General features: G+C 50.5%; 1 protein-coding gene across 1 annotated transcript; it reads left to right on the top strand.

The window, feature by feature from the left end:
- Positions 1-354: 354 nt before the first annotated feature.
- On the top strand, positions 355-15,029 carry Z517_02622 (uncharacterized protein; the record flags this gene model as incomplete). Its single annotated transcript, XM_013431731.1, has 2 exons — positions 355-14,823; positions 14,892-15,029. The coding sequence occupies 2 exons, from the start codon at positions 355-357 to the stop codon at positions 15,027-15,029; spliced, it is 14,607 nt and encodes a 4,868-aa protein (XP_013287185.1).
- Between the last annotated feature and the right edge of the window lie 203 nt (positions 15,030-15,232).

Below are 15,232 nucleotides of genomic sequence, written 5' to 3'. Positions count from 1 at the left end.
GTCGAGATCACCTTCCACTTCCATCACGTTCTCGGCGGTTAGCTTTGAGCAGCCACGCAGTCAATGCTACCTCGTCCACCATCAAAAGATCCTTGATCCAGAGCTCACCAGAGCGGACCAGGGTAGGCCAAGAGACACAGACATCGGAGCAACAGCTCTACATGACGTTGCCGATCAAACGCCCTCACTCCCTCGTCTAGTGGTGTGTCATTGAATACTGTAACAAGTGTTGCACCCACGCATCTCACACACTCACACACGCAAACGCACACGCAAAAGCTCTGTCTCTCTTTTCTCTCGCTCGTTTATACTAATCTCTCTCAAAGCTCTTCATCACCGTCGCCAATGACCAATATGCCGTCGCTCGTCAATGGCTACCATCCTCCTCACGAGCTCTCAATTGTCAACGAACATCGTCAATTACTACCTGGGCCACAGTTACTGCACGAGCTGATAGCGACATCCTCTGATAATCTCATTCTAGACTTTCTACTGGCGGACAATGGACGTGTTACTCTTACCTACGACGAGTTCCATCGCCTCACGGACCTCCTGTCTCAGGATATCCAAGAGTATATCTCGCCCAAAGGGGATAGAAGAAGCATAATTCCTGTCATCATCCCTCAGTCTCCAGAATTATACGTGGCATTGGTGGCAGTATTGAAGTCTGGCTCTGCCTTCTGCCCTGTCAGCCAAGATGTACCTCCGGAGAGACTGAAATTTATTCTCCAAGATACGCAGTCAACCTTCGTGCTGGCGACCACCACCACAAGGGCTGCTTTTGAGGATGCACTGTCAACCGTCCAATGCAAGACTGTATCTTTGGAAGCACTCGAACGGACATCGCGTTCGGCGCAGGCGGAGGATGCCCGTCCTCAAAGCCACGAGTGCATCACACCCTCCAGTCCAGCGTATGTCATGTACACTTCGGGCTCTACAGGACTTCCCAAGGGTGTTGTAGTATCGCATTTGTCAGTGTCACAGTCATTGCTTGCGCATGACGAGCATATCCCTCTCTTTAAACGCTTTTTACAATTTGCTTCACCAACGTTCGACGTCTCTATATTTGAGATATTCTTTCCATTTTTCCGGGGAGCGACACTAGTGGGTTGCGACCGTGAGCGAATGCTTACTGATTTACCTGCCACTATCCAAGTCTTGGATGCGGACGCTGCGGAACTCACCCCCACCGTCGCGGGGACGTTATTGAGAACCAGAAAGGCTGCCCCTTGCTTAAAGACGCTACTGACAATTGGAGAAATGCTTACAGCTCAAGTCGTTTCCGAATTCGGAGGAAGCACAGATAAGGCGAGCATGCTGTATGCTATGTATGGTCCTACGGAGGCGGCGATCCATTGCACTGTGGCACCCCAGCTAGCGGCTGATGCATCGGTACGCAGGATTGGGAGGCCGCTGTCCACGGTCACAGCTTTTATCCTCAAGGAAGGCGAAGCGCTTGAAATCGTACCGGTTGGCGAGCCCGGGGAGCTGGCGGTTGCAGGTCAGCTTGCTGATGGATACCTGAATCGGCCGGAGCAGAACCAAGCTGCGTTTGTTGAACTTGATGGCTACGGGCCAATCTACAAAACCGGAGATCGAGCAATTTGCCGTCCTGATGGGGAGCTTGAGATCCTAGGACGCATGACCTCCGGCCAAGTCAAACTCCGAGGCCAGAGGGTTGAATTGGGAGAAATTGAAGAGATTGCCTCGAAGACTGACGGTGTTCACCTTGCCATTGCAAGCGTCATTGACGACGTCCTCGTCCTTTTTTGCGCTGCAGATCATAATGTCAAGGCCTCCAATGTCTCCGACCAATGCAAGGCATGGTTACCACCTTACATGCGTCCAGGTGAGATTGTGCTGCTCGACGACAATGTGCCTCGACTACCTTCTGGGAAGATTGACCGCAAAGCACTTGAACGAAACTATCGAGAACGCCGGGTGTCAATCACCCACGAAACCTCTTTCAAGAACTCGGTAGAGGAGAATGTAGGCCGAGTATTGAGCGATGAGCTGAGATGCCCAGTTGACAGGCTGACCTCGTTCTGGTCATTGGGTGTTGACTCTCTCCGAACCATCAAGATTGCGTCTCGATTACGCCAACAGTACAACTGTGTCAACGCCGCGATGATCTCAGAAGCCGACAATGTGGCCACGCTCTCAAGTCTTATCACCAAGTCAAAAGATGCAACAAGTGAAAGGACACAGCCTGACTACGCAACTTCAGACGAATGGAAAGGCATCACGGCAAAAGTGATACATGACCTGAACAACTCGAGCCTCAAACTGCCCTATGACAAGATATTGCCCTGCAGTAACATGCAGGTTGCAATGCTAGTTGAAACCGCCGCAAAAGAAGATCAGAATTTCAACAGAATTTGGCTCAAACTCGGGTCGGGTCTGACACTGCGACACTTGCGCCAGGCATTTCAAAAGCTTTCAAGGAACAATGAGATCTTGCGATCCGGATTCGTCCCGACCGGGAAACAAGAGATGCCCTTTGCTCAAGTCGTGTGGCGAGACCTCCCAGACGAACCTGAATTGAGTATTTTGCGCCCCTTGAAGCTGGAAAATGCCGGAACAGAGGATGAAAGAGATGTCTTGGTATGGATTCACCATGCGTTGTATGATGGATGGTCTTGGGACTTGATCCTAGACGATTTAAATGTCATCCTCTCTGGAGAAAACGCGCCCGTCAGGACTCAATTTTCCGAATTTCGCTCGAGCGAGCACGATCGCTTGAGGTCGGAGCAGACAGAAAATGTCGAGTATTGGCAAAATCAACTCCAGGACTTCAAGCCCTCAGCATTTCCGATGCTAACACCTGTTCGACTGGAGAGAACACCCAGAAAAACCACAGAGTCGCCACTCGCCATAACTTATGAACAGCTCTCTCACTTTGCGTCAATTGCGTGGTGCAGTCGAGAGACGATTTTGGAGGCGGCATGGTCACTTTTGCTCTCATCGTATCTCGATAACGCCGACGTCGCGGTCGGAGTGGTTGTGGCTGGTCGCCATTTCTCACTGGCAGGGATCGAATCCATCATTGGGCCGTGTCTCTCGTTATTCCCTCTCCGCGTGAATGTCAGTGCTCTAAGGACGGTACATGATGTCCTCAATCACGTCCAAAGGCAACGCAACCAGTTTCTTCGACATGGGAACATTACATTAAGGGACATCAACAATGCAGCAGGTCTCCGCCCTGGGGACAGGTTGTTCGATACGCTGTGTGTTTGGCAACAAGACAGCGAAGTGGATCATAGGGATCGTTCCAAAGTTGCAAGCCTGAGATCGCAAGATACCTTGGACTATGCCATTGTGCTAGAATTCGAACCCCGTCAAGGTCAGGTCTATTTCAAGTTGACGTTCGACACAGACCTTATTCCAGAAGATCAAGCAAGGCTTATAACTCGTCAGTTGGACAACGCTGCCTCTCGAATCGTGAGCAGCCTTGACCTTAGTCTGAACTGCTTATGGGAAAGTTTTGACAAGAACACCTTGTCCTCGACCAACACGAGCTTCCGAAAGTTCAGCGAAGACTTTGATCTGACAACCACCATCTCACGACTTGCAGATTCGTGTCCAGGCAGAGCAGCCGTCGAATTCGTGCATAGTATCGACGAGCGTACGAGCCAGGTGACAAAGGAAATCCTCACATATGGAGACCTCCACAAACGCGCCCGGATTGTTGGCCGGGTGTTACAGACTAAGTACAACGTGCAGATTGACGATCTTGTCTGTCTGATAGGCCCTCGATCGTCTCAACTCTACATTGGCATCCTCGGGACCATCATAGCTGGGGGCGCCTATATGTGCATCGACCCGCGAACGCCCGCTGCTCGAATCCGCCAAATTTTGAGCGAAGCCAAATGCAGGCTTACCTTGTTCACAGGGGATGTGCCTTTATCGAACGAGATAGATGCGCCAACGCCTGTCTCCATTGCCAGCGTGTTGGAACTGTATTCCATGACAAGTAGTGATAACCACCGGTCTTTGAAAGGTGATCAATTAGCATACGCTGTATTCACGTCTGGCAGCACTGGTGTTCCGAAGGGCGTCCTCCTCAGCCGTCGAAACTTGCTCAGCAATCTGGAGGAGTTGTCACGTATTTACCCCTGCGACCCCGAGACAGATCGACTGCTTCAAGCCTGCTCACCAGCCTTCGACGTCTCGGTTTTTGAGATCTTCTGGGCATGGCACAAAGGTATAACTTTGTGCACAGCGTCAAACGATGTGCTGTTTAGAGACCTGGAATTCTTCATCAAACAGCTGGATATCACGCATTTGAGCATGACCCCTTCGGTAGCTGCTCTTGTTCGACCTGACAACGTCCCAAAGGTGAAATTGCTGGTTACTGCTGGAGAACCTATGAACTCGAAGGTTTTCTCGGATTGGGCTGACCGTGGACTGTACCAAGGCTACGGTCCGAGTGAGACGACAAACATATGTAACGTCCGGCCCAAGGTCTCGAAATCCGACCTGCCAAATAATGTTGGTCCTCCGTTGCTGAATACATCCGTCTTTATTTGCCAAAGGCAGACCCCGAAGCAGTCCGATACCACTGATTCATCCAGTCACCAGTCCACCCTGCATTTTCAGCAAGTTATCAAGGGAGGTGTAGGTGAGATATGGATCGGGGGAGAACAGGTCGGACGCGGATATATCGACCCGGTGTTGACCTCGAAGAGCTTCTTTGATCATCCTGAATATGGTCGGCTCTACCGCTCAGGCGACATCGGAAGGCTTCTTTGCGATGATTCCTTGGTCGTATTAGGTCGTGAGGACGACCAGGTCAAGCTCCGGGGACAGAGAATTGAGCTAGGAGAGGTCAATTCCGCCTTGGTGAGGTGCAGTCAAGTTGAAGATGCGGTATCCCTGGTCGTTACCAGAGGAAACGAAAGTGCGAGTCTGGTTGCTTTCTGGACACCACGCCAATCCTACAGATCTGCAGACCCCGACGACCTGAATGCCACCATCTTCGAAACGTTGGCAAATAGCTTGCCAGACTACATGATACCTGATAGCCTCATCCACCTTGACAAGATACCTCTGACGCGTCAGGGAAAGATCAATCGCTCGGATTTAATCACCCACTATCAAAATCTCAGCACAGAACAGCTCCAAGCCACGTCTAGAGGCGGTAAGGCGGAAGGTGTTGATCAACTCTCCGATTCGGAAAAAATTCTTGCCCGTGCCGTGGCCGATGCCCTTGGAGTCAGCCTTGCAAATATCAGCCGTACTACCTCTTTCTATGCCCTTGGTCTGGATTCGATCAGCGCAATACGCGTCTCAAGAGCATTGCGAGACCATTATCCTATGGTGGAGATATCCTCATTGATGCAGAACCCATCCATCTCACAACTAGGGAGATACATTGAGAAACATGTTCCGAAGCACAATACGTGCAACGGCAAGAAAAATATGGGTCGTCTCACTGAAAAGTGGGAAGAGGAAATCCGCAGTCTGTATTCGAGGGCAGGCCTGGAAGTCGAGAAGATCCTTCCCTGTACCCCTCTACAAGAATCTATGGTGATCAGCTCGATGAACACTTCTTCTCGAGCCTATCGGAACACTCTGCGTTTCAACGTCAGTGGCAGCGTCCCGAGGTTACGACATGCCTGGCGGGACGCATTAGCAAGACACCAGATCCTTCGTACAGGCTTTGTTGCAACTGACTCCGCTGATTTTCCTTTTGTGCAAGCAGTCTTGAAGAATTTCCAGCTTCCCTGGTTTGAAGAAGATACCCAACAGTTGAGCTCTGATTTGGAGGGTCTCATGGTCCCGCCATGGAGCCTTGAAGTCAGAGGGAAGACAGAGCTGATCCTGAGAATGCATCACTGTCTATACGACGCAGAGGCAATGGCCGTTCTGTTAGACGAGATTCAATCCTTGTACCACGGTCACCAACTGGCTCCGACAACCCCCTTCGATAGCTATCTGTCGTTCATGGAGATGTCGAACACGGATGACACATATGATTTCTGGCGGAGAAAGCTACAGGGAGCTACATTATACAAACTAAGTGAAGCCATATTGCCTGAGGACAAGGCTGCTCCTGACACTCATTTGTTGGTTGAACGGAGGTCTACGATGTCTGTCTCAGAAGTGCAACGATGTGCGCGAAAGATACATTCGACTCCATTGGCTCTATTTCAAGCTCCGTGGGCTCGGCTTCTCTCTTGCCTCTTTGATAGTCAGGATATCTGCTTTGGAAATGTCCTTAGCGGTCGGAACCTTCCTATCGACGGCGTGGAGACGATGGTCGCTCCATGTTTCAACACAGTTCCAACCAGAGTACAATTGCGGCCAGACGAATCGAATCAAGAATTGTGCAAGGGCTTTCAGCAGATAAATGTCGAGATTCTACCACATCAGTCGAGCTCGCTTCGTCGAATCCAGCGAGCAGTAGACACCCAAGGCAGAACGTTATTTGATACACTTCTGCTGCTCCAACAAGACGGACTGCGGCTCGACCATCTGGTTTGGACTCTGGTTGAGGAATCAGGGGATATGTCTTTCCCTTTCATACTTGAGATCACGATGGATTCACGGGTTGATGCCATCACCCTGAGACTGCACTCTGAAGTAGCTGAGAAGAAGTTACTCGGTCGATTTCTGGACATCTACGACGCCCTTCTCATCCACACGGCCAGATATCCGCAGTCAAGAACATTGGATCATTCATTTATTGCTGGCATGTTGCCACGACTACAGGCTTCTACGCCATTCACTGTTCTTGCCTCCACACCACCCACAGACTCCTTTGATGCACCGGGGCACATCAATGAAACACTGTCTCGAACGGAAACATTGGTGAGGGACATACTCGTCCAATTAAAGCCTGGTTCGCATGCAAAGATCTTCAGAGACACGACGGTATTCAGTCTTGGCTTCGACAGCATCAATGCCGTACAGATTGCAGCACGGCTACGGAAAAGCGGATTCAACATATCGACTGGAGCTATTTTGGAAGCTGCAAGCCTCGGAAATATCGCCAAAATATGCGATTCAGGGGCGCCACGAGACTCCAAGCATCAGACTTTTGACCTTGAGTCCTACGAAAAGCGTTGTCGCCGATCTATCTGTCAGAATAACGGCCTCGACGAGACTCATGTCCAGTCCATATGGCCCTGCACACCTACTCAATCAGGGATTCTTTCGCAGTTCCTCCGATCGAGTTACACGCTCTATCTCAATCACATGCATTTCGGCTTGGATAAAGACGTGGATGTACCAAGATTAAAGCATGCATGGAGTCTTGCTATGCAAAGACACGCAATGCTAAGGACTGGTTTCGCTGAGACCGACGATCCCCAGACTCCATTCGTCATGATAACCTATCTACCAGATGCAGTACAGCTACCTTGGGTTGACGATTCAGTGCAAATACCCCAAGAGAGAGGTGAAGCCAAATCAAGAAACATGGACAATCTCACTCAACCACCATGGCTCATTCGGGTGACCAAAAATGGCTCCGCTCTGAACCTTGAACTATCCATGCTGCATGCTCTGTACGATGCACATTCTCTAGATATCATATTGGCCGATGTTGTACGTGCGTATGCGGGTTTCGAATTTCCCGTGGGTGCTTCTCTTGCTCCAGTCGTCTCAAAAATCTTAGGCTTGAGCAGAGACGAAAGTTCCAAGCCATTCTGGTTGGAAGTATCGGCTGATATGTGCTCAACTCGCTTTCCAGAGTTGGGGGTCTACAATCTAGAGGTTGACAACCATTGCGTCGCGACTCGGCAGTGCAGTCTGTCTCTAAAAACCCTCGAGGATGCATGCGCAAATGCTGGAGCAACAATGCAATCTTTGGTTGCTGCAGCTTGGTCTGTATTACTTTCGGCATACACTGGCCAGGATCATGTCACATTTGGTGTCATCCTTTCCGGTCGGGATTTCGAGGAAGAGGAAAACAAGGCAGCGTTCCCTTGTATCAACACCGTCCCGTTTGCGATGAGACTCTCTCAAGACAGGAGTGATCTTTTACAATCAGCCGTTAAGCGATGCGCTGGTGTATTGAAACACCAGCATACTCCACTAAGCTCGATCAAGCGTTGGGTGCAGGCTGAAGGCGATCTGTTCGATACTGTGATCGTTCTGCAAAAATACGATGCAGACGACGGCCCAAAGAGGCCGTGGACGCTCGCCAAAGACGATGCAACTGCAGAATATACACTCTCCTTGGAGCTCATACCCCAAGAGAACGACGTATTGAATCTTCAGGCAACTTTCCGTAACCAGGTGATACCACCGGATCAAGCCGTGTATATCCTTCAAGAATTCGAAGAACAGATGAAAGTCCTGCTCGCACAAACGACATCTAATTCGACGCTGCCAAAATCTGTCCTGTCGATCGTGCCTGCAAAAGAAGAACGGATTCCGACCACGGTCCGCTACCTGCATGAATTTGTGGAGCGGACAGCAAGAGAGAAACCAAACAGTATTGCCCTAGAATTTGTGCAAACCATTCACAGGAACACCCCTATAAAGCAAACTTGGACTTATGCCCAGTTGGACTCGAATGGAAACAAAATCGCTCGACTGATCCAGAGCAAAGGGATAGAAGTTGGAAGTCTCGTGGCTGTTTGTTTTGATAAATGTCCCGAAGCCTCCTTTGCAATATTGGGGGTTCTCAAATCCGGATGCGGTTACATTGCGATTGATCCCGGGGCGCCAACTTCGAGAAAGGAATTCATCCTCCGCGATTCTGACTGTGGAATTGTCCTCACAATTGACGATAAGGTCTCGGAATTTGACAGCATTCCAGGCGTTTGTAGTTTCGCCATTGACAATGACAGTTGGAAGGAGTTGTCGAGCGAAAAGCCTTCACTCTCGAAGGAACTGCAAGTACAGGACGTCTGCTACTGTCTGTACACCTCGGGAACTACAGGAACACCCAAAGGATGCTTGATCAGCCATGACAGCGCAGTCCAGGCAATGTTGTCTTTCCAGCGGATTTTCGATGGTCGATGGAAGGAATCATCCCGGTGGCTGCAGTTCGCGTCCTTTCATTTCGACGTCAGTGTGCTTGAACAATACTGGAGCTGGAGCATAGGCATCATTGTAACTTCGGCACCCCGAGATCTCTTGTTCGAGGATCTTCCAGGGACTATCAACGCCCTCGAGATAACTCATCTCGACCTGACCCCCAGTTTGGCAAGGCTACTCACGCCCCAAGAAGTGCCGAATCTATGCGAGGGAGTCTTCATCGTTGGCGGTGAGCAAGTCGGCCAGGATATCTTGGAGACCTGGGGCGATACGGGTTGTCTTTACAATTTCTATGGGCCAAGTGAAGTGACGATCGGTTGCACAGTACACCGGCAAGTACCCAAGACTGCGAAGCCTACCAATATTGGTCAACAATGGGACAACGTAGGCTCTTTCGTTTTAGAGCCCTCATCGCAGACTCCAGTTCTCCGTGGGGCGATCGGCGAGCTTTGTTTGTCTGGCCCTCTTGTTGGTAAGGGATATCTCAACCGACCCGACCTTACAAAAGAGAAATTCGTAACGTTGGCTGAATATGATACGAGGGTTTACCGAACTGGTGATCTCGTCCGTCTCCTGCATGATAACAGCTTCGAATTTCTGGGCAGAATCGACGATCAGGTCAAGTTGCGTGGGCAGCGCTTGGAAATCGGGGAGATCAATCATGTCGCTCTCAGTGCGGATAGTCGCGTCAAGGACGTTGCTACCATGGTCTTGAAGCATCCAACACAACAGAAAGACCAGCTCGTGACTTTCTTCTCTACGGCTCAAAGACGGGCAAAGAACGAGAAACCATCGATTGTAACTAACAAGGAGACTCAGGATCTGGCTACAAAGATTCGATTGAACTGCTCTGACAAATTGCCAGCGTACATGGTGCCCTCACACATTCTTGCAGTCTCATCTCTTCCCTTATCAGTCAACAATAAAGTTGATCAGAAATCGCTGAAAGCGATATATGAGGAGCATCTGCCTGGTTCAGCGCAAGACGAATCCGACAGAAATGTTTTGACGCAAGAAGGCCTTCAGCATTACAATGAGATGGCCAGTGTGCTAGCATCTTTCTTGCGAATCCAAATATCAGACATCAAGCCAAGTTCGAGACTATTCGAACTCGGGCTGGACTCCATCTCAGCCATCGGTCTCGCTAGAGCGCTCAAGCGGCAGGGATTCCAGAACGCGGAAGTGGGAACGATCCTGAAGCACTCTGTCGTCCAAGATCTTGCCCGAGTCATTACGCGGGAGGCCACTTCACACCAGAACGACATGGTGGACACTGCTCGCCAGAAAATCCAATCATTCAGTAACGTCCATACTGGAAAAATCGCACAAAGCATGAACGTCTCCCTAGAAAGCATTGAGTGCATCGCACCCTGTACGCCACTACAAGAAGGCATGATTTCCAGGGTAATGCAGGCCGACCCTGACGATACGGTTTATTTCTCCTGCTTCCTCTTTCAACTCGATTCGAACACCGATATACAGCGACTGAAAAGTGCGTGGGATGCCTCCCAGCGGTCAATTTCTATCCTCAGGACATTCTTCGTACCAACAGAAGATGGCTTTGCTCAAGTTGTGCTGCGCGAAACCGACAGCGCGGTGAAGATCGTCAGCGAGGCCAGAAATGGCGACGTTCGCAAGTTCGAGAAGTCCTCCTTCAGAGACTGGGTCAGATCTGCAAGGTCTCTATCTACGTGTTTGCCCTGGAAAGTTCAATTGGGAAAGTCCGGAGATGGCGGCTTCATGATACTCCAGATCTTTCATGGACTTTATGATGGAAGCAGCCTTCCAATACTGCTCAAGCAAGTCAAGCAGCGGTATCAGCACCCAGAGGAGACTGGGAAGCCGAAAATGCAGTTCTATCAAGCCTTGCCTCATGGACCACTGTCTCAGCTGCCAGACGAGAAGGAATTCTGGCTGTCACACCTCCCTCGCATCCAACCTCACAAGCTGCCATTGGTCCATGCCGAGCTTGAGACAGATACTCATGCTGTCATCTTGAGGCATCATCTAAGCATTGACCATTTGCAAACCTTGTGCAATGAATTGAACGTTACAGTCTCGGCCTTTTTCCAGGCTATGCTACTCTATGTGATGCAGAGAGAATTCAACTCCAGCCCGACAATAGGTGTGGTAGTCTCAGGCAGAGCCACAGCCACAGAAGAGATAGAGGATGTGATCGGCCCAATGTTCAATACCCTGCCATGTGCCATCAATTCTCTCACCAATGGTGCATCAGTCTCGGATCTCGTCCGCGCGTGCCATCAGTTCAACGTGGATATCATTCCGTATCAACATACACCTCTGAGGAAAGTTGTTCACTTCCTTGGACTAAGTGCAAGCCAGACTCTGTTTGACACGTTATTTGTTTTCCAAAAGACAGTACCGGCTGTCGAGGACCGCGCGTTCTGGCGCGAGATTCCAACAGACAGCTCGCCAGATTATCCGCTGAATATCGAGGTCGAGCAGAACGGCTCCGAGTTCGACGTCACCCTAGTCGCGAGGCCGCAATACATGGACAAGAAAAGCGCCAGTCGGTTGTTAAACATGTATCTTGACGTTGTTCGCAGACCGGAAGAGATGACCGCAATCCTACACCCGGACTTTTGCCTATCACAGGACTCCAGGACCCCGAGTGGGGATCATAAAGCGGACTTGACAATCTCGAATCATGTTCATAAAGACAACGATACCGCATTGAACGACACAGAGACAATTATTCGCTCGGAAATGGCCAAGCTCGCCTCTGTGGACGAAAGGATGATTCACCGTCACAGGCCAACGATCTTCGAACTAGGCTTGGACAGTATAGAAGCAATGAAGCTAGCAGCTCGCGTCAAGAACAAGGGTCTGAGAGTGGCCGTGAGTACCATCATGCGGTCGCCAACCGTCGCAGGGATTGCTGCGGCGGTTACATCAAGCATGGAAACCCAGGCCGAAAGAGCAAGTCGCGAAAGGGCGTCTTTCATTAAGGAACGCCAGATCAGCTATCAACGTATGCTACAGAGCCACGGTGTCGGACTCGACAACGTACAAGCCATCTTTCCGGTCACACCGATGCAGGAAGGCCTACTCCTGGAATCTGACAAGTATCTCAATGTCATGACTTTCGAATTAGCTGCAGACATTGATCTGAACCGACTGATAAAAGCGTGGGAAACAGTCGCCCGGACAGAGCCAATCTTGAGGACACGCTTTGCTGTCGTCGAGTCTCCAGATAAAAAGACGGCTTTTCTCCAATATGTGGTGAAGGATGGAAGTGAGGTGACGGTCCTTGACACGAAGCTGAACGATGTGGTCCGAAACCTCAAAACGGTTCCAGATGAGCAACAACTGGTCGATCAAAGGACTCGTATCACTATTGTCCGCGATGAAACAGCCGCATTTCTTGTTCTTGCCATGCCGCATGCCTTGTACGACGCCTGGTCATTGCACTTACTGCACCAGGAGGTGATTGAGGCCTACCAGTTCCCGCATAGCAGAGCCCGAGGAGCGGCACTGGATCAATATAGGGAGCACCTCGAGGAGATCATCACACAAGGCGAGAGCTCAAAGGCTCGTGAGTTCTGGGAGTCTCAACTGCGGGATATCCAACCCACCACTTTACAAGCGGCCCTCGATGATCACAGTCACCACGGCTCAGCGTTTTTGTTGCGCAAGCAGTCCACGACCAGCTTAACCAATGCCCTCGACTTCTGCAGGCAGCAAGGAGTGACGCTCCAGACTTTGGGGCTTGCATGCTGGACAATGGCACTTATTCACTACACTTGCCAGGTGGATGTATGCTTCGGGCTTGTTCTTTCCGGGCGCACAACCGAGGGCTCGGATCAACTGATCTTTCCAACATTCAACACTGTCGCCTTCAGACCTCTCATTCAAGAGAATATGACCAAGGCAGAGGCCATCCGGAGAGTGCACGATGCAGTCGTGCAGGTCTCGGAAAATCAGCACTTTCCATTACGTGAGGCTCTTCGTCTGGCACGAGGACAAGGAGTGAGTGAAGATTTATTCGATACTTTATTCACCTTTCAAAAACTTCCAACTGTCGAACGTGAGCTTCCAGCATTGTACAACGAAGTCACGCCCGACGAGACAGCCGTCACGCCGCCATATCCTGTCAATGTTGAATTGGAAGGCGATGCAAAGGGTCTGATCTGGACTGTTGCATGCCAAGATGGAGTTTCCAGCCAAGAAATTGGACAGACGGTGCTGGAAAAACTGGATACTATCCTGGCAGCTCTGGTGAGAAATCCCGACCAAGACCTTCTGGGCAAAGAAGGCGGAAAGGTGTCAATATGCGGTCTCCCAGGAGTAGATCTAATCCGCAGCAAGGGCGACAGGCCAAGGAAGACGTCTCACATTGCTCAAGATCAGCACCAGTCCCATAGACCCGAAAACTGGAGTTCAACCGAGGCTGCCATTAGGGATGTCCTTGCAAAAGTATCCCACTTGGACAGAGAGTACATTAAAAAGAATACGGGCCTGTTCCACCTCGGGCTGGATAGCGTCAGCGCCATCAAAGTTGCTACTCTGCTCCGAAAAGAGGGCATTAGGCTTCCAGTAAGCGCGATCATTAGATCACAGACGGTTGAAAAGATGGCCGTGGCTGCTGAACAGCTCCAACGCGCAGGTCAGGAGACGGCCCGTGCGCCTAACGGGTTTGCGGAGAGCTCGTTTGTTCCTGAGAACATCAAGGGGGCCCTCACAATACCAGAGAAGGATCTCGAAATGATCATACCATGTACCGCGGGTCAAACGTACATGCTTAATATGTGGAGAGCAAGCAATGGGCGCTTGTTCTTCCCAATTTTCTGGCTGAAAGCGTCCGGTGTTTCGCTGGAGGATTTGAGGCAGGGAATGAAAAGGCTTGTTGATGAAGTTCCGATACTGAGGACTTTGTTTATCCACAACAGTGAAGGTGGATGGCCAGAAACATTTCAAGTGGTCGTCAAGAGCGAGGCAGTGGAAAAGTATGGCTTCCCCTGGGCAGTGCGATTCGACGTCCGAGGAGATCATTTACTTGTTACACTTCACATCCACCACGCCTTGTATGATGCTGTGAGTCTCCAGCTGCTGATCACACGACTCGAGAGATTGTGTGCTGGTACCGCACAGCCCAAGTTCAACACGGATATGAGCACTCTGATCTCGAACAACCGAGCATCTCGGTCGATGGCTCAAGAATTCTGGACGCGTTATCTCGGTGAGGGTGAAGGTACACTTCAACCCTTGGGTCGGGGTTCATTCGCAGCAAGGCGCGTTGAGAGATTCCATCCCAAACTAGTGCCGCTCGAGGGATTGATCAAGCAGCTAAAGCATCATGGCCTTAGCATTCAAGCACTCTTCTTCGCCGCATATGCCCGGATTTACGAGGGTATACATTGCCACCTGGGTACAGAACAACAGTCGACAGATACCAAATCGGATGTTGTGATTGGGATCTATCTTGCAAACCGGTCGCTTGATATCGACGGGATCATGGAACTACTTGCTCCGACATTCAGCATTGTTCCATTGAGAATCCGATCTGGGGGGACCCTTCTTCAGTCAGCATTACAGATCCAGCATGATCTGGGCGAAATCACGCGGCCAGAGAACTGCGGAGTGGATATGAGGGACATTAATACGTGGACGGGAGTCAAGCTGGACACATTTGTCAATTTCTTATCCCTCCCAAGTGATGAGGATTCGTCATCGTCTGGAGACCAAACGAGCAACGTTCGAATCACCCATGCGGAAACTTCGGGGAAGAAGGATAAATTTGAGGAGGTTGACGCGTCGTCGCCTTTTATGGACGGCATGGAGTGTGATGCAGATAGCACGACGTGGTGCTTGGTAAGTTCATCCCGTCTCACATCTCCTTGCTCTCTTCTGGCTGATTGACTGATATTTTGTCTTTGCAGCCTGCTATTGATATCGAGGCTAGAGTTGAAGACGGGTACCTAGACATGGGTGTCTTTGCTCCAGAAGATATGCTTTCGGAGGACGAGGTCAGCAGGGTCATGGATGAGATGAGGAGGTTGATGCTAGACTTTTGTTAGGTGCTGGCTGCGAGTCCGTGAGAAGTACGAGGTACGAGGGACTCGTGTCGGATTGTCTCACCATCTCCACTTGTCGTCTCTCTTGATAATTAATAATTCTGTATCTCGTAGAAAGAGATAGTGATGCTCACCGCTGACCTGGTGTGCCCAGAAAGAAACTCGGGGGCACGTTGAAGTGGACAATTTCCGATTCGTCGGCCGGA

Source organism: Fonsecaea pedrosoi (assembly GCF_000835455.1).
Source record: "Fonsecaea pedrosoi CBS 271.37 unplaced genomic scaffold supercont1.2, whole genome shotgun sequence".
NCBI lineage: Eukaryota > Fungi > Ascomycota > Eurotiomycetes > Chaetothyriales > Herpotrichiellaceae > Fonsecaea > Fonsecaea pedrosoi.
This window is presented reverse-complemented; position numbering and strand designations above follow the sequence as displayed.